Consider the following 20,370-nt stretch of genomic DNA (forward strand, 5'->3'; position numbering starts at 1 on the left):
TAAGTAACTTGGGGGAGGTCAAACAGATACAATGTGGCATCGATGGACTTTGAACAGTAGCACTTTCTGACTTCAGTGTGTGCCTTTTGGCGAAGATCTTTTTGACTCTAAACCTCCTGTACTTTTGTTCTGACTGAATCTGGTGTAACATACCTAAAACATAATGTTTCTAATGAAGATGAAACATGTTAATTACTCAGAATAGTTGATGTTCTCAGTTTAATCTTGGAGTCTTTTATTATAATTTAATTCTTTTTTTTAAGATTTTATTTATTTACTTGAGAGAGAAGAGAGGGAGAGTGAGAGGGTGAAGCAGACTCCCCACTAAGCAGAGAGCCCAATGTGGGACTCGATCCCAGGACCCTGAGATCATGACCTGAGCCAAAGGCTGACGCTTAACTGACTGAGCCACCCAGGCGCCCTATAATTTAATTCTTAGGGAAAACATAACTCTGTACTAATTAGAAATTTTATTCATTTAACCTGTTTATTGACCAATTCAGATAATGAAGAATTTGTAAATTTTTGTTTCCATAATTTATTCATATATTTATGCTGCACTTGCTCTGGGCCAAGAACTCTGCCTACACAAAACAGGTAGTTTCTTCTTTCATGATACTGGGGGAACGTAACCAATAAACCACTAACGATGACTACACAAAATACTGTCAGATCTCAACTAGAATTCTGCTTCTTCCCTAAACCTTGCTCTCATGGTTATTGGAACTAATATGTATGTACAGGGCCCTGGGCAAACAAAGCCAGATGGTTTCCTAAAGCAAGTATGCAGAGGGAAGTTTGCTTCCAAAGAATCAGTCCCTTAACGGGACCAGGTAAACTCGGAAAATACCGTGTTATATTCCTTTTTCTACATTCTACTACAGTTCTCTTTAATTATTGCAAACTGCCACTCTTTCCCTTCCAGAAAATATAATTAAACACCTTAATGCTGTCAGTGCCACCGCTGATTTCCTGATGTGTTGCCCGGGTGGAGCTTGGCTGAGAATTACTGCATGACTGGGTAATGACCAGGGAGCAGAATGGGCGGCACTCCAGCACATTTCTCCCACACTGTCACCATCATGAGCTTGCGACTCGGCGCTTTTAGGGTGATTAAAGAACCATGTTCTGTGTTTTCCTGATATTTAAAATGTACGACAAATGACTATAAAGAGTGTTTTTAAAATTGCATTTGGCTTTTCTCAGTGCTGGTTTCAAAATCAAAATGTTTTTCCTGGTTTCTCTCAAGACTTAGGAAAAATTTAAAGTCAGCGATCATCAAATCATTTTGTATACCTTGTTTTCAGTCATCTCTAAGGTCCATAACAGTATTTGGAGCTTGGAGGGGCATCTATCTTAAGCTTTTAGTGTTTTTTTAATGTGAATTGGAGATCTTTATTTAAAAAAAAAAAAAAAAAGGTGGTGATTTCTTGTTTGCACCCCCAAATTTAGATTTTGTAGATAAGACACGGAGCCCAGACAGGTGATTTTTCTGCAGCACTACCTTAGGTGATCTGTGGACCACATTTTGGGGAACGGTGGTTTGGGTGTGATGGTGGTCTAAAGAAAGCCTCCGTGGACATATCCATCAAGACCAATTGTATGAGCCTTTGTGTTTGAGCACAGGTGCAAATGTGATCATCCTCCCTAATTAGGGTAGATACACTTTACTCTGTACTAAACTAATTTCATTTCTTATTTTAAACCTAAAGGTGGTCAGGGAGCTTGTACTTTGTAGATTAACTTTTACGACTTCCTGTCCCCCACTGAATGTTTGCCTTACCCCACATCCCTCATTATCAGAGGGATTTGGCAGAGTGATCAGTTTTCTCACAGCATGAAATAAAGAAGGAATTGGAGTGAGATTTATGAAAACAAGAGGTGAAAGTAGCCCACCTCTAACTTCAGTTTAGACTGGGCCTAATTGCCCCAATATCTGACACTTAGAATAGCGAAACTAATCAATGAGGGCTTGTGGATTCTGTTCCTGATTTTGCTATTAGTTTGTGATCAGCCTCAGTGATCCTTGGTATCCTTGTTTGTGGGTGCTCTGGACTGGTTTCCTTCTCTCTCCAAACTAAATATGATTCTTAAGCGTTTAGGTACTGAATACAGAAGTTGAATCTTTGCTGTTATGTGACTGAAAGATCCTGATCATTTTCTTATGCTTTTAATAGTACCTAATTCAATCTTTATTCTTTTATCTTTTAATTCGTCCTTACTTACATCCTTAGCAAGTAGCACAATGCCTGGCCCAGAGCAAACATTCCATATGTTTTTACTCCTTTCTTTGACTCTGCGTTCATTTTTCTATTTCAGTTGACACCTAAACCCAATTGGTATGTATTTCCTCTCGGTGGATAGAAATGACCTCCTAAATGGTCAGGTTCCCCATCCTTCTCCCCTGAGCACTCCTGTAGCTGGGTACAGATTCATTCTCAGACGCTGCTCAAAGGGTTTCACCCCCCGTCTTTGCCTTATCAGCAGGAGTTCTGGGCTTAGCTCCCCTTCATTCTGGAGCTCCAGGCTGAATTCAGCAGCTCTCTGTTATTGATACCACCAACCAGTCCATTCAAACTAGATTGTCATCTCTTGGTGCTTCACTCCTTGTCTCTGAGGCTCAGACCTCAGTTTCCTTCTTCCCCTTCTCCTTGCGCTACTCCCTTTTACCTCAGACATATGAATCGTTCACAGCCTTCCCGGTTTTGTGTATCCGTTGTTTCCTCCCACCACACACTAGCCTTAACTCTGTTTCCCCCCATCATTCTATTTGTATAGTCTTCCTCTTGGTCTGTCTGTGTGCTCAGCTCTCCCTTTCAAGTCACCTTATGTGTATTGCTCCCAAAGTAAACTCCCAAAGGCTGGACTCTGGGGATTGCCTATATGTGTTTCAGGTATCCCACCAAATCGTGAATTCCAAAAGGACTAAGACAGGTTTTAGACTTCCCTTCTGCCACTCTCCCAAATGTGAACACAAGAAAACATCTCTATCTTCCTTTTGTGGTGTGCATGTGGGATTTGAGTGAGGCAGACCTGAATCTGAACTCCAGGTCCACCAATTACTAAATGCAAGTTTGGGCAAGTTCCATAACTTCAGTGAGCCCCAGTTTCATCATCTGTACAATGGGATGATTATACCTTATAGGATTGTTAGGAGGATTTGTTCTTTCTTTCTTTCTTTCTTTCTTTCTTTCTTTCTTTCTTTCTTTCTTTCTTTCTTTCTTTCTTTCTCTTTCTTTCTTTCTTTCTTTCTTTCTTTCTTTCTTTCTTTCTTTCTTTCTTTCTTTCTTTCTTTCTTTTTAAGATTTTATTTATTTGTTTGGCAGAGAGAGAAAGCGAACAAGCAGGGGGAACAGCAGAGGGAGGGGGGAAGTGGGCTCTCTGCTAAGTAGGGATCCCGACTGGATCATGGCCTGAGCTGAAGGCAGATGCCCAACTGACTGAGCCACCCAGGTGCCCCATCCACTAACATTTTTAAAGAAGAAGAATTAGTTCAGGTTTTCCCCTCCTTTAAAGAAACTATCTTTAGAATCCTTATAATACCTCCATACAGGAAAGAAACATCTTGTAGTTTGCCATGTCCCTACACCTCTGTAAACTCCTCCATTTGCACATTAGTGGACTGACTGAGAGGTAAAGTGATGTGGTCAGTGTTTGGGCCAAGTCTGCTGAGTCCAAGTGCTGTGCTTTCTTCATCACACCACAACTATCTCTTAGACTGGTAGAATTTTAAATAATGAGGACTCCCCTAAAAGAGCTCAGACAATGGTTCCCAGGCCTAGTCTTCTTAGAATTGCGAGGCTGGATCCCTAAAAATCACCCTGAGAGCCTATAAAATAGAATCATGACTAGGCTCTGCAAGCTGAGATTCGGAGCCAATGACACCGGTGAAGTTTAGTGATGGGGTAAACTTCTCTTTCTAACAGGGTCCTTAGATGACTCTCGTGGGCAGCTGGATCTGTAAAGAACAGATTAATCTCCCATGCAATACAAACATTTTTTCTGTAGTGATCATGACCATCAACCATAAAGTTCACAGATGCCAAAATTTAAGGCAGCCTTTAAATACATCCTTTACAAGACTAATCGAATGTGGAGGGTATCTCTGGCTCCACCATCATGCCTCCAGATTAAATAAGAAATGTTTTGACTGTATAATAGGTCACTTTAGGGTTTCAGTCTCCGCCTTCTGCTTCTAGCTCCCACCCTCCCCAGCCGCCCCCCTCCTTCCCCTACCGCAGATGTTCCCTGCCATTTCCATGACTACTTGTTTCTACTCTGCAGCAGTAATAAAAGGTGAGCTAGATTTTCAAAAGGGGAGGAGGAAAGCAAAGCTAGTCTTTGCGGGGAAAGCAGAACTGAACCCTCATCTTTGAACAATCAAGACACCGCATGCCAGCTTGTTAATTCAGAATCTGAGAAATTGTAGTCGGGCTCCTCCGGCTGAGTCAGCACCAACCGCTCTGCAGTGGCTCTGCTGCAGGGGACCCCACGCTGCCTGGTATTTGCTTTGGGGGCAACTGGGAGTCCTTTCCAGGGTGACCAGTGGCTGAGCCAGGGGCATTTCTCCAGCTGAGGAAGGGGATAAGTGGGAAGACAATATATAAAGAGAATGGTTTTCTTAAATCTTTTCTTCAGTTTCACAAAAAATACAGTTGAAGAGGTGGGGTAAAGAGTGTTATTTTATTTGAAGCCAGTGGGGTTCTCCCCTGAACTTAAGAAAATAGAACCCACACTTTGTTTCCTGTACACAAGCACACGTACACACCCGCATAAATTATGTAAGTCCCAGCTTTCAGCAACAAAATATTACAAGTGTTTACATTGATCCAGTTTCTTACTATCCCCATTCCTGGTATTTTCTGGAAATATCTGTGACAAATAGCCAACCTTTATACTGATTTTCATTGACTTTCACAGTGTATTAGTCAAGTGACGTAGTTTCTATCCCAAATAACCTAGATGCCCTTCCATTTCTAAATACAAATCACATTAGAATATAAGGAAACTACTTCTTGGGCACCACGCTTTATTTAAGTTCCCCTGAATGAACATCAGCCTAGAATAACTAGAGAGAGAACAGTCTTTTCCACTCAGCTGAACAGTCATGCTTGTTTTAAACATGGATTTTCTAGCCCCATGACAGTGTTATCTGAAGAAAGGAATCTCAAGTTGCTCGTAATTCTGTATCAAAGCAACAATGCCTTTTCCTTGTCCAGGAAAGCCAGTAGGATTTCTCTAGTGTCATCTCAGGGTGTTTTCCTATCATCACAGGATACCAGGTGTTGCTAAGTAACAGAACCTTTCCACCAAGGAAGAAACTTAATTCAAGTCACTGCCCAGTATTTTAATAGAAAATGTTCAACCCACTGGAATAATGACCTGATACAGTTTCAGAAGCATTTAGTTATCTGGTCCGTTTTTAAATAACAAATAATACAGAGAAAAATAGTTAAATACATTTTCTTTACATTAAATACAAGGATCCCACTTTTAAATAATTGTTATAATAAAGATCTCTTAATCTAATCTAATTTTCTTATGCAGTTACCAACTTTTAATTCTCTATGAGTTGGTGAGTACATGCAGATTTGAGAAATAAAAACATGAAAAAAATCATAACTAATCATAAAAAACAGCATATGAACTTCAGTAGTAAGGAGCAAATCTCAAGTCAAAGTCCAGACCAAATAGAGCAAATAATGAAAATAAGTCAACTTAAAGAAACTATATCTTACATAACAACAAATAAGCAAACTCCCCTCTTACATGTTGTAGATGCTTTTGCCAGGATATAAATGTGATAATATCATATGGATCTATAAATAGAAATTAATAATTGAAACACACAAACATGAGAACTAAACTTAAGTATAATAATAATAGATATCATTCTAAGTACTTCATTATTAACTCACTTAATCTTTATGAAAACTCCATGAGATGGGTATTATTTCCAACTTTATAGATGAGGAAACTAAGGCACAGATCAGATAGGTAACACACAGTTACACAACTAGTGAATGGTAAAGCCAGGATTTGAAACCAGAGAGTCCAGCTCTGGAGTCTGTGATCTTAGGTGAATGCCAGGGCTGGAATTAAACAAAAAGTATTATTCACAGAATTCAGAAGAAAAACAGAGAAGTCAAATCATTTCATTTCTTCCACTCACAAAAATTCAATCCACTTTAATAGAAGAATGGAAAGAAAAATCAACCATAAATCTAAAGTGAAGAAATTCAGGCAGTCAGAACAAGAATCAGGGGTGCCTGGTTGGCTCAGTCAGTAAAGGTCTGCCTTGGGCTCAGGTCATGATCCGGGGGTCCTGGGATTGAGCCCTGTGTCGGGTCGGGCTCCCTGCTCAGCAAGGAGTCTGCTTCTGCTGCTGCCCCTCCCCCAGCTTGTGCTCTCTCTCACACTCGCTTTCTAATAAATAAAATCTTAAAAAAAAAGTAAAAATGTTATTGGAGAAATTGAACATGATTTGGTAGAGAAAGAATTTACCTATATGTTAGAAGACTTTAGTTTCTAGCTATCAATTAGCTTCATAACCTTATACAAGATCTTTATTTCTTCAGTCTTTTTATTTATAAAATGGAATCGGGGGGTGATGGTGGGGGGTTGCTGTAAGAGAATGTAGCTTTATACAGTTTCTTAGTATGTTTTCCCTGAATTAAAAGTCTCCGATTCTGGGAAATGCCATGCCTGTGGTTTTTGCCATCACTTGCTTGTCCCTGATTGCAGTTTTCTGTTATTCCCAAATAAACCCATTTTTGCTGGTTAAAAAAAGGTTTTAATTTCACACTTTATTAGCACACAATTTTAAAGGCACCTCAGTGGCCTACGTAGCATGGGACAAACGCTTGACCTGGTGGCGGTATTCCTCTGCACCTGCAGAAGTTGTCCCAGGACTCTTCAGAACGAGTAACTCAGGGAAGAGAATCTGAGGCACAGTGAGGCTAGCCCCTTCCCCCAGTGATTCCCATTGAGGACTGTGTGACTGCTTCCTTTATGTCATTGTGGGGCGGGCATTGCTTCCTTTCACAAGTCTCAAGTTTCCTCACCATAGACAAATTTAAAGAAGAAATCATTTTATCACCAACTTAGGCTAATTTAAAACTTCAACATAATAAAATCATGAAAACTAAGTCATGGCTATATTTTTCCCCTCCCATTATTTGGACCCTGTATCCTCAGGCATTTTTAGCTAACATCCATTTTCAAGGTAACAACCCCATTTTACAAATAAGAAACTGCTGTACATGGAGGTTCCGTCAGTGGTCAGAGGAACCAGGGATATACGTGCCTCCGCTAGGATTGACTGAATCCTCGCCCTTTAGCCTCTGCCCTTCCTGTTCTGCCCCAAGAACGTGTTGATTCACCATTTGTTAATGGTGAGTTAATGTGAGTTGTGCATAACTGTGATGGAGCCATATTTATCAAAGGAGGGTCCCTCTTGCCATTAATCATTGACACATCTAAGCACTTGCATAGATGGTTAATGGCCATGAAGGTTAATTTTTTTCTCTGAAGGTTGAACAAGTCAGACAAGTTTTAAACCTGGAAGGCTTTTTATATTAATACTACACCGAAGTTTTTCTCAGCGTCTTTCTTCTTTTAGTCGCCAGGGGCAGGGAATTGCAAATAAATATAATCCTTCATATCACGTCACCATCGTTAGTCTGATGGGGATCCCTCACTAGTTTTCTTTGCTCCCTTGTATTCCTTTTTCCACCCACCATAATTAACCCCTCTAACGTGTTAAATATTTGCAACTTTGAGTATGCACTTCCAAAACACATATTGTGGTTTTTGTGCGGTAATCTTAGTTTGCATAAATGGTATTACATAAATGGTATTGACCCATTGTTTTCCTCCCTGTTTGGAAATCTCTTTGTCACTACTTCCAATTAATTGTGTCTGCCTGCTGATGGGACACTGTGATGTCCATCCACATCTCATCTATCCTCTCTCCCAGTGACGGATACCCACATTACCTCCAACTGCCCTGCTGTCTTCAATAACATCCCCTTAAGACCCGTGTGAGAATGTGTTAGGATATTCCCAAGAGTGGAATTGCTGGTTTGTAGAATATGTGTATGCTTAATTTGATCAAGTAGTGTCAGCCTATTCTCCAGAGGGCTGCGCTATTCAACACTCCCAGCGGCAATGGCACGGGGATTCCTATGGCATCTTCCTCACGTTTCCACTAAGGCTTCATGATGTAGCTTTCAGACATTTGCCAATCTCATAGTGAAACTGGTATCTCACTGTAATTTGCATTTCCATATTTACTAATGAACTTGAGCATTTCTTCATACGTCTTTTGAGTTTTGTATCTTTTGACCAGATTTCTATTGAGGTTGCTAACCTTTTTCTGCTTCTCTGTATATTAATTCCCTTTTTGTTTTAAATATGCACATATTTTTTCCTGTTGTATTTTTATGTTTGTCGGTTTAAGTCCAGAAAGTACCTTCTATTCTAGTTTGCCAACAGTTTGGGGTTTAAAAAAAATCTTAAATAGATATTGTACCTTCTCAAATGCTTTTCTCCATCTATTAACATAATTTTCCAGCTTTTCTGCTTTAATTTATCAGTGTGCTAATTTCCTTGAAAAAATTCCTGATATTTAGCTATCTTTGAATTCCTGGAATGTGCCTTTATTTGTAATATATTCTTAAGTTGAATCGTATAAAATTGCTGTTTCTTAGGTCAGAAAATGGTCAAATACTATATCATGGAGGTGAAATTAATATTTTCAATATGCTCTCAAATTATTTAAAAAATATTTTTAAATCTATGACCCTAAGTTAAATAAGACTGAAATTTTCTTTTCTTTATTTGTCTCTATTTTTGGAAGGAGAATCAGGATTATATCACCTTCAAAATATGAAGTGGATAACTCCACCACCCCATGTTCTGGAATAGCTTACATAGATAAAATTCATTAAAACTTGAAATGTGATAGAATTCAAAATAAAAATATCTAGAACTGTGGGGGGTTTTGTTACCTTTTTTAAAGGGAATACCCTTGGCTACCATTTCATTTTCTTTAATAATTACTAGTCTATTGCAGTTTCACATTTATTTTTACACAAAATATGACATTTTAAATTTTGAGAAATTCATCTGTCTTCTAGATTTTAAAGTGTGCCAGCATTTCATATCAATCCACTATTTACAGTAATCTTATTTTACGGATCTGTCTGTAGTTATTTCCCCTTTCTAGTTCAAGAATTTATTTCTCTCATCTGTTTTTTTTTCCCTGATCCATTTTTGCAGTATCTATCTTGTTAATGTTTTTAATTGATCCTTATTGTAGTGTTTTTGTTCTGTGGATTGTTTGGTTTTTGATTGATGGTGATGGTTTTATTTTCATTAATAACTTACTCTTATTTTACTATTTTCTCTTTTTTCTTTGCATTTGCTAGGTAGTCCTTTTTCTAATCTCTTGGGTATAATGCTTATTATTGTTTAACTCTTCTTGTTTTTTGAAAAAATCATTCAGAATTACAACTAGCCTTCTAAGTTCTGCTTTGGTTGAATCCTTCACGCTTGACATCTAAGTAGCATTTTTATTCATTTGTTAGTACTGTATTTCTTAATTTCCTTTGTTGTTTCCCTTTTAAATCTTGGGCTTTTCACTAACATTAATGTTCTAGACACTGTGGAGTATTAAAGTTATTTTTTGTTGTTAATTTATAGTTTTTCAGAGTTTTATTGCACTGTGTCCAAAGACATAGCCTGTATGATATTGATTCTGTGAGAGTTATTGATGTTTCTTTTATGGCCCAACACATAGTCTATTTCTGTAATTGTTCTGTGCACGCCTCCCCAGATGTGTGTATTTTCTGTCTGTCTGATGTAGAGTGCTCTTATATCTATTGCTTTGAGCTTGTGGTGGTGTTAAAGTCTTCGATATCTTTTTTTTAAAACAATCTCTTTCTGTTTTATTATTTTCTGAGAGGGGTGTGTTAAAATTTTTGTTCTATTTTGTTTTCTTAGCTGTAGTGGCATTTCTTAACTGTCTTACCCTGTAACTCCAACAAAGTGGATGAAAGCATTAAGCGGTCTGCTTGAATCTGGGAAAAGAGGTCTTACATTAAGTGTCCTCTCAAGGCCCATCCCTGGGGGGGCCCCAGTGCACTTCTGCAGAACCCCCAGTTGGAATTTCTCTAAACCTCGTACTAAGATTTCTTATCACCCACCCACTAACCCAAAGAATTTCCAGTTGGCAGCCGAGTGGGCTCTCGCATTCTTCTCCTTGCTCCACCACCATATATGCTTCTCCACTTGCCAGTCCACCTACAGGATTCTTCTTCCCATAACTAAATTCTGTACCTTGTTCAAAGCCCTTCTCAAATTCTGCTGCTTCCATGAAATCTCTTCTAGAAATCTCATTTCTTAAAACTGTAAAAGCAGTTATGGCTCATACAATTAATTTAGTATTTTTTCACTGACCTTATTCATAATAAATTAGTATTTATTCAGTGACCAGCCCTTGTGGTGATTGGAACTTCTATTTAAATAATTGTAGTTGTCTAATATTTATTGGTTTTTTTTTGTTTCCCTGATGTTGCTATGTAAGCATCTTGTAATGTGTGTCTTATAGGTCTCTATTCATTAATATACCCCCATAGTGTCTTGTTCTTGGTAGTTGACCAACAAAAACACTTTGAGCTTATTTACTTCAGTGTTAATATGACTTTATTTTTTTCCTATCTAGAAGGCAGTTTTGTTACATTGCAAGACCTGTATTTTACTGTATTTTGCTAAACATGTTCTTTATTATTAATAATAAGCTTTATCCATGAAAGTTAAGATTCTTTTCAAAATCATTGTAAAGCAAACAGATATATACTCTTTCTAAAATCAGCAGCCATTTATATGGTTAATTTTTTTAAAGTATTTTTATGAGTTTAAATGTATCTACTCTCCTAAGGCAGTGTTTATTAGGTCTGGTAAAGTGATACAATGGCTAGGCTGTTTGCCTCCCTGTCCCCCCTTAACACTAATTATTTGAGTTCAGCTTTGAATCTGCAAGGTGCCCTATAAGGATGGTGGACCTAGGTCGAGCATCAGACTGAGCGTACAGTTCCAAGATAGTCACAATCTACCAACTGGTTAGTCAACTGATAAGGTGATTGCATCATACCATGGTAGATGGTGTCAGCCTTTGAGCCCCAGAAACACACCTGGCCTGAGCCGGTGCTTTGTGGGGGACAAGACATGTTGAAAGCAGTATCATTCCCCACGCTGATCTGCCAGTGTGGTTTTGTTGCACATAATCAACACAAGTGAAGCATACCCAGCCAAATCCTAAAACAGGTAATCTAGACCAAAAAGTAGAGGTAGCAAGGAGAGACAAAAGATTGAATTAAAAAAAAAAGGGGCTTCAGAGGGGAGGGGGGTGGGGGATTGGGATAGGCCGGTGATGGGTATTAAGGAGGGCACGTATTACAAGGAGCACTGGGTGTTATACGCAAACAATGAATCATGGAACACTACATCAAAAACTAAGGATGTACTGTATGGTGACTAATATAACATAATAAAAAATTTTTTAAAAAATACCTATAAGCCATGAGACAGCTGTTAAGTCCTTTAACATGTATATTATTCATTTTCCCAACATCCATGAAGTGGGTATTACCATGCCCATTTTACACATGAAGAAATGGAATTCCATAGAATAAAATAATGTATTAATTATTGGACATTGAGTAAATGGTTGGTTTGTGTATTGAATTCAGATCTGACAGCTAAACCAACATCCTTAATTCCCCTCGTTTATTCACTTAACGTAAAATACTATTTTATACCATTTGTATAGTGTAAGAAATATAATTATGTAGAAATAATTGTTGATTTTTTTTCTTACTGGAATGCAAGTCCATGAGAATAGGAACCATGTCTGTTTTGTTCCGCATGATATCTCCAGGATCAAACACTTTATTGGCACAGAGCTAATGCTCAGTATATATTCTTTGTTTCCCACCCACCCCCTCTGTTTTTGGAGGGGGTAGGTAGGCCAGGTTTCTACCACATTGTGTTGACTGTCACAGGTAAGAAAATAATGCACAGAAAGTCTAGGCCAATGTGAACCTGAACAATAAGAGAAAGTTTTACTGGTGAACTAAACTTTTTCAATGGAGATGGAATAATTAACTGTAACCTATAGGTAAGGCTATGAATCACTTCAACTACTTCATTCTCAAAAAAGTATGGCGTGGTAAGAAGGGGGACATGCTGACGCCCTTGTCATGTAGATGTAAGTGCTCTATTGAAATTTTTTTACCCTTCTTTTTTTCAATAGAAAAAATCAGGCAAAGATATGCAGACCTGCCTGGAGAATTGCACATTATTGAGCTTGAAAAGGATCAGAACGGACTTGGACTCAGCCTTGCTGGTAACAAAGACAGGTCACGCATGAGCATATTTGTGGTGGGAATTAACCCGGAAGGACCTGCTGCCACGGACGGGCGAATGCGTATTGGAGATGAACTGTTGGAGGTGAGGCACATAGATTTTTAATTTCTCTTTCAGTAAGGCGAAGGGGTGAAGGGGATAGTCTGCAGGAAAATGAGGTGGCAGCAAGGAATGTTACAAATTACATTTTCTTCAACTCTTCAAAATCATTTTCAAAAGGAAGAGCGAAATCATATTGTCGCTTGCAAATGTTATTTGCTGCTTGAGTAAGAACTAATCTTGCAAAATAATTTAGGGACCCTTCAGTTAAAATCTCATGAAAGCCTATTAAAAGAGTAGGATTTGTTCTTAACACAAATTCCAAAATGTTCAAAACTAAATTGCGTATTAATCTATTACTAGTATTTATCAAAATTCTCTTTAGCTTTAGAATAAACCGTAAGTATGAAGTTTGGTTTTGTTGTTGTCGTTTAGTTTTTTGGGAAAAAACCAACAGAACCAACAGAACTTTGTGAACTGGTTGTCAAGACTTGGTTACTGTCTGTGAAGTTGGTGATGTGGGTTAAGACCACATGGATGCCTGGGCATCTGGGTGGCTCAGTCGGTTAAGCGTCTGCCTTCTCTCAGGTCATGATACCAGGGTCCTGGGATTGAATCACGCATCAGTGGGGAGTCTGCTTCTTCCTTTGCCCTTCCCCTTGCTTGCAATCTCTCTCTCTCTCTCACTGTCTCTCAAATAAATAAAATCTTAAAAAAAAAAAAAAAGACCACATGGATTCCTTATTTAGGAATAGGATAGAAGTAAGAGAGGACTAGAGATGGTGGTCCTTTGCTAATTACTCTTTAGATGATTTCATCAGTAGTCTTATTTATTCCTGTTTTCCTCAACTCAAAGTCAGGGTTTCTGTTCCGAGTTGATCTTACTTTGGTGTTCATTTGCTGTTTCAGTCTGTCATTCAGCTAACATTGTTAGAGTGTCTCTTAGGACTGGACACGCAAAGGAAGATGATTGCACCCAGTCCCTTCATTCAGAGAGCTCACAGTCTAGAGGAAGGAAACAGACATGAAAAGATTGTTGCGCTGCAAAATGAGAAATGTAGTAACCAGACGGACAGCAGCAGCAGCTAATCTGTACTCAGTGTCGGACACAGCAACCTCTTTTACTGGTGGGGTCACAAAGTAAACGATGGCGCTGGGATTCAGTATCAGGCAGTTCAACTTAGCTTTTGTTAACCAGTGCACTCTGCAGCCTCTTGGATAAAATGCTCCAACACTTGGACATTTAAAGGTCCAGAAATAACAGAGACACTGAGTATCAGACTGCTCACTTAAAATGAGTGTTACTGATTTTGCATTTTATGATCTCGTCAGACTTCGACTCAGAGTAGAATTCAGTCACCCATAATCTGATTTGCTTCATAATAAATACAGCCCAAACTGGTCAGACAGCACTGTGAGACCATTAGCATCACGCCTCTCTCCCAAGCCTCAGTAGTTTCTCCCCCTCTTAAAGCCGTTTCCACAAAGAGATCACTTCTGGAATTACTTTCCTTGTTCTTTCGTAATACAGCATCATGAAAGGGACCCACTTTGGGTAGTAGCAGTGACCAGCATAACCATTAAATACGTACAACTCAAAGCCAGCAGTACGTGTTAACCAATACAGTTCATCACTTCAAGTTTATTTCCTTTGGTTGATGCTTGGAGATTTCTTCAGGGATGAGACTAAAGTGATGGTGGTGGTCATCAAGGTGAAAGGGAAAACTGATTTACGGAGTTATTACTGGTACTTTACCAACGTGCTCGCACATTTGTATTCAGTGTTCTTAAGAGACCTATCTGGTAAGTACTCGTACTATCCCCATTTTATGGATAAGAAAACTGCGTAAGTCACTTGTCTAATGTTAAAGAAGTAAGTTACCAAGTTTCGATAAGAAGCCAGGCTTGCCGGACTCTAAGATTCATGCTCTAACCACTGAAGTGTACTGTGTTCCCCGCGGTACATTGCTTAGATCCATGAGAATCCCGATTTATGATGCTCTAGTCTTTAAGAAATCATTATATGTAGTTACCGTGTTGTGTTATATGGACCTAGACATGGACTTCCTGTCTTGCATGGTGTATGAAAATGTTCCAAAGGCTGTAATTTAGAACATGAAGATTCTAGTTCTGTTCTCTCTATCCTGCTAAGATTCAAGATGGAATAATGGCCCATGGGATCTAGACCAACAGCTGGTATTTTATTTCTCTGCCTGATATTGTGTTAGATGTGGCTAACAAATGAGCAGTGGCTGCAGAGCAATGAGGGCGTGTTACAGCCCATACACAGAAGTCTACACTGCGGACACAGCTGTGAGCGCGGAACTCGGGAGAGCTGCTTTCACTTATCCCAGGTCTTGAAGTTATAGTTGCATTTCAGAAGGGGCTTAATTAACGCAGTGCACTGCACATAGTTGACTGTTGATTAGATCACATTTCCTCCCTCCTAGACAGAAAATTGAGGTCTCTGTTTTCTAGGTGAGAAGCTGGAAGAGCTCTCTTGTCTGAAAAAGGATATTAACATCCTGCCATGTTGGACCCCATCTACTTTTTTTTTTTTTTTTGACTTTCCGAATTTGGCTCTTTTGTTGCTATTCAGCAACTTTATCTTCTTGTGGAGATGGAAAGAGCAAGAAGATCAGACATGGCAATAAGTTGATCCTCCTCCACTCCCCATTGATTGTCTTGTCTAAAAAAAAAAAAAAGATATAAATATGTTGCAACATACATTCTAGCCTCCCATGTCTTTGGCTAGTTACTTATCTTCTCTAATCCTCGGTTGCCTCCTTTATCAAATGAAAATTACTTACTCAGCAAGTATCTTGCCATGCACCTGTCATGTAGGAAGCAGTGTATGAACAAGGTGCTGATTTTACGTTGGTGAACAAAATCCATGGTCCCTGTTCTCACAGAGCTTACAGTCTAGTGATTGTATGGCATTAATTTTAGAGGGTGTTCTGAGCAGTAATGAGAGAGATAGGTCAGATTTTGCCATAGTATCTGGTGCAGAGTAATACGTTTGAGCTGATAATATTTGTAAAATGGTATTTTCATGTGGATTTGTGTATTTGGAGTTTTTTTTTTTAGTTTGTTTGTATGAATACATTTGTCTCTGAAAGTGTGTCCCAAAGGGAAGCCACCATCTTCCTCGATAGCTCCATGTAGCATCTTGAAAAACTGAGAGAACAGAAAAATGCATAGACTGGATTCTTAAGCAGTTACAAGCCATCTTTTCATGTGACTTTTGGCTCTAGGTCAGGGATGATGGGAAAAAATTTGTGTGGGAAACATTTCCCTCGTTTCTTTTTATAACTGAGGAAAAATTTTAATTATTCCTCTATGATATGTGAGGAATTTGTATATTGCATGGTATCAAATCCAGTGTCCTTTTGAACAGAGAATAGGAAATTGATGTAATGATGAGTACCAGGAAAGCTACAAGCCCATGTTAAAATAGCTGTTCTTTGGCTATTGCAACGCGTTAGATTGTAGAAGGACACTGCATTGGGTGGGAGGCTTTTATAGGGGGCTGTTAGATTATGCTTACTAGATTTCTGGGCCAGAGCAAATCTTGCATATTTGCTTACTCACCCACACTCCATTTAGTTTTGTGGCTTCTCTACGAGGTCAAGTTATCCGTGTCTTAATTGTTTTTACAACTCCACCATTTATTCCTATTATTTCTCAGGACGGCTTTGTTGCTATTTTCATGTTCTTACTCTGCTCGGAGCCTCCTTTTATTTATAGTGGATCTGACTTATTTTAGGGTCTCAGATGAGGCTAATTTATAGGACGTAGAAAAGAGCATGGTCGAACATGCATTGTGGCTTCTTTGAAGTCAGAAGCCCTGCTTCTTCCCGAGAGCCTGTCCGTAACCGATTTTCCGCATGCCATTGGCCAGCAGTTTTGTTGCTGTGGAACTGCTTCGTTAACAGTGCAGGAACAGCCAGTGAGTTCTGTCCATCGATGGCCCAGTTTATGTATAAAAGAAATCTTAAATTAAACCCCCAGAAGACAATGTGATTAAATCTCAGCTTCTTTACCCTTTACTGCGATGCTGGTGTGGGGGGTTCTGAATTAATTTCAAAAGGCATTAGCATATAATTACCACGTAGACTGCAATGAGACCTGCACCAGAGTATTGGCTTTCCCTGAGCAATTAGTCTCAGAAAATACACAGGCCTGGGCATGGTGCTGTCATATGAATATAGGATTTATTTATAATCTTCCCTATGGTGCAAGTGTGGGATGAGAGAGTGGATAATGTTGCGTGGGGAATTGGAGTGATTTGTCAGGTTACAAAAGCAGCTGGAAAAAGCAGTGTGGGTGGCACAAGCCGGTACCAGTGATGGGGCTAGCATCGGGAGCCGAGTCTCGTCTGCCTCCTGCACCCTGCAAGGTAGAGGCCGCACATTGCCTTTGAAACACTGACCTGCAGAATAATCAAAGTTAAATGTTATTATTTTACATGTGTCTAATATGTTTACTTAAGAACCACTACAAATAAAAAGCAGGAAGTCTTCCCGTATTTGCCAGGGATGACGACATAGAACCACAGGTAAACTCAGATCTTATTGTCTTGTTACGTTTATTTTATAAGAGAAAAAAAAACCTGAAGCCATAAAACGTCAGTATCTGGCCCAGGTCCATGGAGCTGCATCAGGACAAAGCTCCAGCCTTGGGACTCTATACAGCACCCCGGTCTCAGCACCTACTTTTCACTCTCTTCTTCTTGCCAGTGAATTATTCTTGAGATCTTTTGGAAGACTTCAATGTGATTTAGAAGCGCAGGATAACAGTAAACAAATCACTAGCTTTTGTGTGTCTGCAGATAAGATTCTTTCTGATTTTCAGTCAAAAGCATCTGTCATCTTAGATCAGCTCTTTTAGATTATTACCATACATGGATGTAATTTTATAAAGTGTGCTTCTTAATGCAATAATTATGCCCTAAGAGACTTCATGTAATAAAATATCCCATTGTAGAAACTCTAGTTTGAGGAGCAGAAAGAAGACTAAAAGATTGGCAAAATTGCAATAAAATGATTTTCCCTAGTTTTATTAAGAGATAGGTATTTTATAATAGCTAAAAGTGCAAGAATCAATCGATCGACCCAATTTTTTATTGTGGCAATGGTTTCATAAGTGTTAAAACATACTTGACATTTTAAATAAGTAATGTGCTATATGTCTGTTATGTCTCAAGGCACTTGTTAAAAATTGGTTGATTAAGCCTGACAAAAATAAATACTGTTAGCAGATCCTGAGTATGACCTTCCCATATGCAAAGTGAAAGTGACCCCATTTGGGGACTCTAAAAATAGTCGACAGCCTACTTCGCGACTCTGAAAGTCAACAGAAGAATGTGCTGCTGGCTGAGGGGTCAGCCTCACACATAAAACTCTGGGGTCTCTGCTGTGTGTGTAACATTTTTCCTTTCTTCAAAGTGCAGCCCCCTGGTTATTCCAGCATATAATCAATAGCTGTCTGTGGCTTGTTAAGTCCTCTCTCACCCATTGTGTGATATCCAGTGTGAGTTACAAAACAATGTACTCGTTAAAAGAAATTTGGGGGTGGGAAAGCCGTACTAGCTCACACTGAATGCTTACGATTTTCAAGTCAGTGCTAAGTTCCTTACATGCATTCTCCTAACTTTTACAACAAACCTATGAAAGTGGGTGCTATTTTAATCCCCATTTGACAGATAAGGAAACTGAGGTGTGAAGGGGTAGAATCAGCCTGCAAACACTACCTTTCCTGACTCTAAAGGCTACGTTCTTAAGTTATTTCATTCTGGATTACTAATGATTCTGAAAAGTGGTCGGTGGGGGCGCCTGGCTGGCTCAGTCGGTAGAGCGTGCTACTCTTGAGCTCAGGGTCATGAGCTCAAGCCCCACATTGGGAATAGAGCTTAACTTAAAAAGTAGTAAGTAAATTTCTCATCATTTTGTAGTTCCGTAGATCTGGATTAACGCAGTTAGTCTGGTACTAGTTCAAACTATCTGAGATAGCTTCTCACAATACAATACCTTGTTACTCTTGCTGTCGTCTTAAAATCGAATGCCACTTTGAATTCAATAAAAGATGAATGCAGTCAGTGAAATTATAGCCATCCCTCAAGAATCAGAGAAGAAAAATATTCCTTTTTTGAGGTTTTTCTTGCCCAATTTGAGAATGTCTCTGAACTTCATATGTTAGGAGCTTTCCTCCTCAATACCATTGTAAAAAGGTTTTATTTTCAGGCTGCAGGAAATACTCTGTAAAACCTAGCCCATATTGGGTGGCCTCATTCTTGTCTGTTGCCCACCGTGAAGTCCTGTAGCTCTAGTGCTGCCATTTTGGGTTTCTGTCCATGGCTTGTTGGGGGAAGAGTTTTGAATTATTTAGTCACACTTCATTGTCTTTATACTGCTGAAATATTTAGGCTAAAAGTCTGTATTCTTACTGATCTTTTGGAGGAATGACAATCATTTAATTTTTATTATTGCAGTCCTCATTATCACTCTGCAAAAGTTTTATGTGTGATTGCTACAGTGAGCTGCATTATCTTAAAATCAGAGATAAAGTACATGAAAGAGAAAGTGCCATAGAAGCAGAAAGTAAAAATGAGGATAATCGAAGAGAGATTACTGTGGAAAGAATATAAAAAGCAGGGATAGGAACGTATGCTGGAGGGAAAAGTTGCCACTTGGAAAGACTAATTGGTTTTTAGCAAGACTCCTTCCTGCAGTTTTCCCTCAGCTTTTACGTAACATATTAGGGTAGTTTTCCAGGCCTCTGTTCCTGCTTTTTCCAGTTTCCTCTCTACTTCCTTCCAGTCCTACTCATTGCCGTCATAGTGACCGTACTGAAATGCAGTCAAGAAAGATATGCTCTTATTTTTTTTAAAAGATTTTATTTATCTGTTTGAGAGAGAGAGAGCAAGGGGGGAGGACAGGGGAGAAGCAGGCTTCCCGCTGAGCAGGGAACCCCACCTGGGGCTCAATCCCAGGACCCTGAGATCATGACCTGAGCTGAAGGCAGACGCTTAACTGACTGAGCAACCCAGGTGCCAAAGATACGCTCTTAGATTATCAAGGTTTTCCTTACGTCAACCTCAACATATAACTTAAATGTCTATATTTTGCTCCATTTGCACAATGGAAATCTCCTGCAATCTTAAAGCACGAAGCCTGAAAGAAAAGTGTTAATGAAATTTATTCCAGGTTTGACCTACTAACAATGTCAGACAGCTGCTTAAACTCATCCAAAATGTGGTTGTGTATGTGTGTTTTAATTATAGTTTTTAAGAGGTAGGCCTAAAATCAGTAACCCAAAGTGAAAATCAGATGTTCCACACCAAAGAGTAGCCATGCGCCTATTTCTCATTATTTTAAGTCAGGAGAATTTATGCATTACACATCAACCCCAATCCTCCCTCCCACCAATTTTCTAAAATATTAGTGAAACGCAATAAAAATAATTGCGGTCGTGTTAGGATGTGACGCGTCTCCTAGCACTTCACAATCACCAAATAGTACGATTGCTAACACAGTTGCATTGTGTGCAATAACATGGTTTCAGTTCACTCCACCAACATCCAAACTGCACATCCTCCTTGTTACTGAGTCTGGGTTCAAAATGTCACCCTACGATTCTGTACATGGAATATGCTTGGGACGTTTTTGTTGAAAGTGTTTTACTTTAGGGGGCGCCTGGGTGGCTCAGTCGTTAAGCGTCTGCCTTCAGCCCAGGGCGTGATCCCGGGGTCCTGGGATGGAGTCCCGCATCAGGCTCCCTCTTCCTCTGGGAGCCTGCTTCTCCCTCTCCTGCTCCCCCTGCTTGTGTTCCCTCTCTCGCTAGCTGTGTGTGTGTCTCTCTCTCTGTCAAATAAATAAATAAAATCTTTTTTAAAAAAAGTGT

The 20,370-nt window shown here is 39.3% G+C and overlaps 1 protein-coding gene across 6 annotated transcripts in view; it reads left to right on the forward strand.

Annotated features, from left to right (window-relative positions):
- Positions 1 to 20,370, forward strand: part of PATJ (PATJ crumbs cell polarity complex component) — a 345,082-nt gene that overhangs the window by 188,618 nt on the left and 136,094 nt on the right. For all 6 annotated transcript variants that reach the window (XM_087865951.1, XM_045802203.2, XM_045802205.2 and 3 more), the window contains exon 28: positions 12,317 to 12,513. In XM_087865951.1, the coding sequence (XP_087722077.1) occupies positions 12,317 to 12,513 (197 nt within the window). The remainder of the gene's footprint in view (positions 1 to 12,316; positions 12,514 to 20,370) is intronic.

The sequence above is a fragment of the Ursus americanus genome, chromosome 12 (genome assembly GCF_024610735.1).
Source record: "Ursus americanus isolate L20-20 chromosome 12, mUrsAme1.1.p, whole genome shotgun sequence".
Classification (NCBI taxonomy): domain Eukaryota; kingdom Metazoa; phylum Chordata; class Mammalia; order Carnivora; family Ursidae; genus Ursus; species Ursus americanus.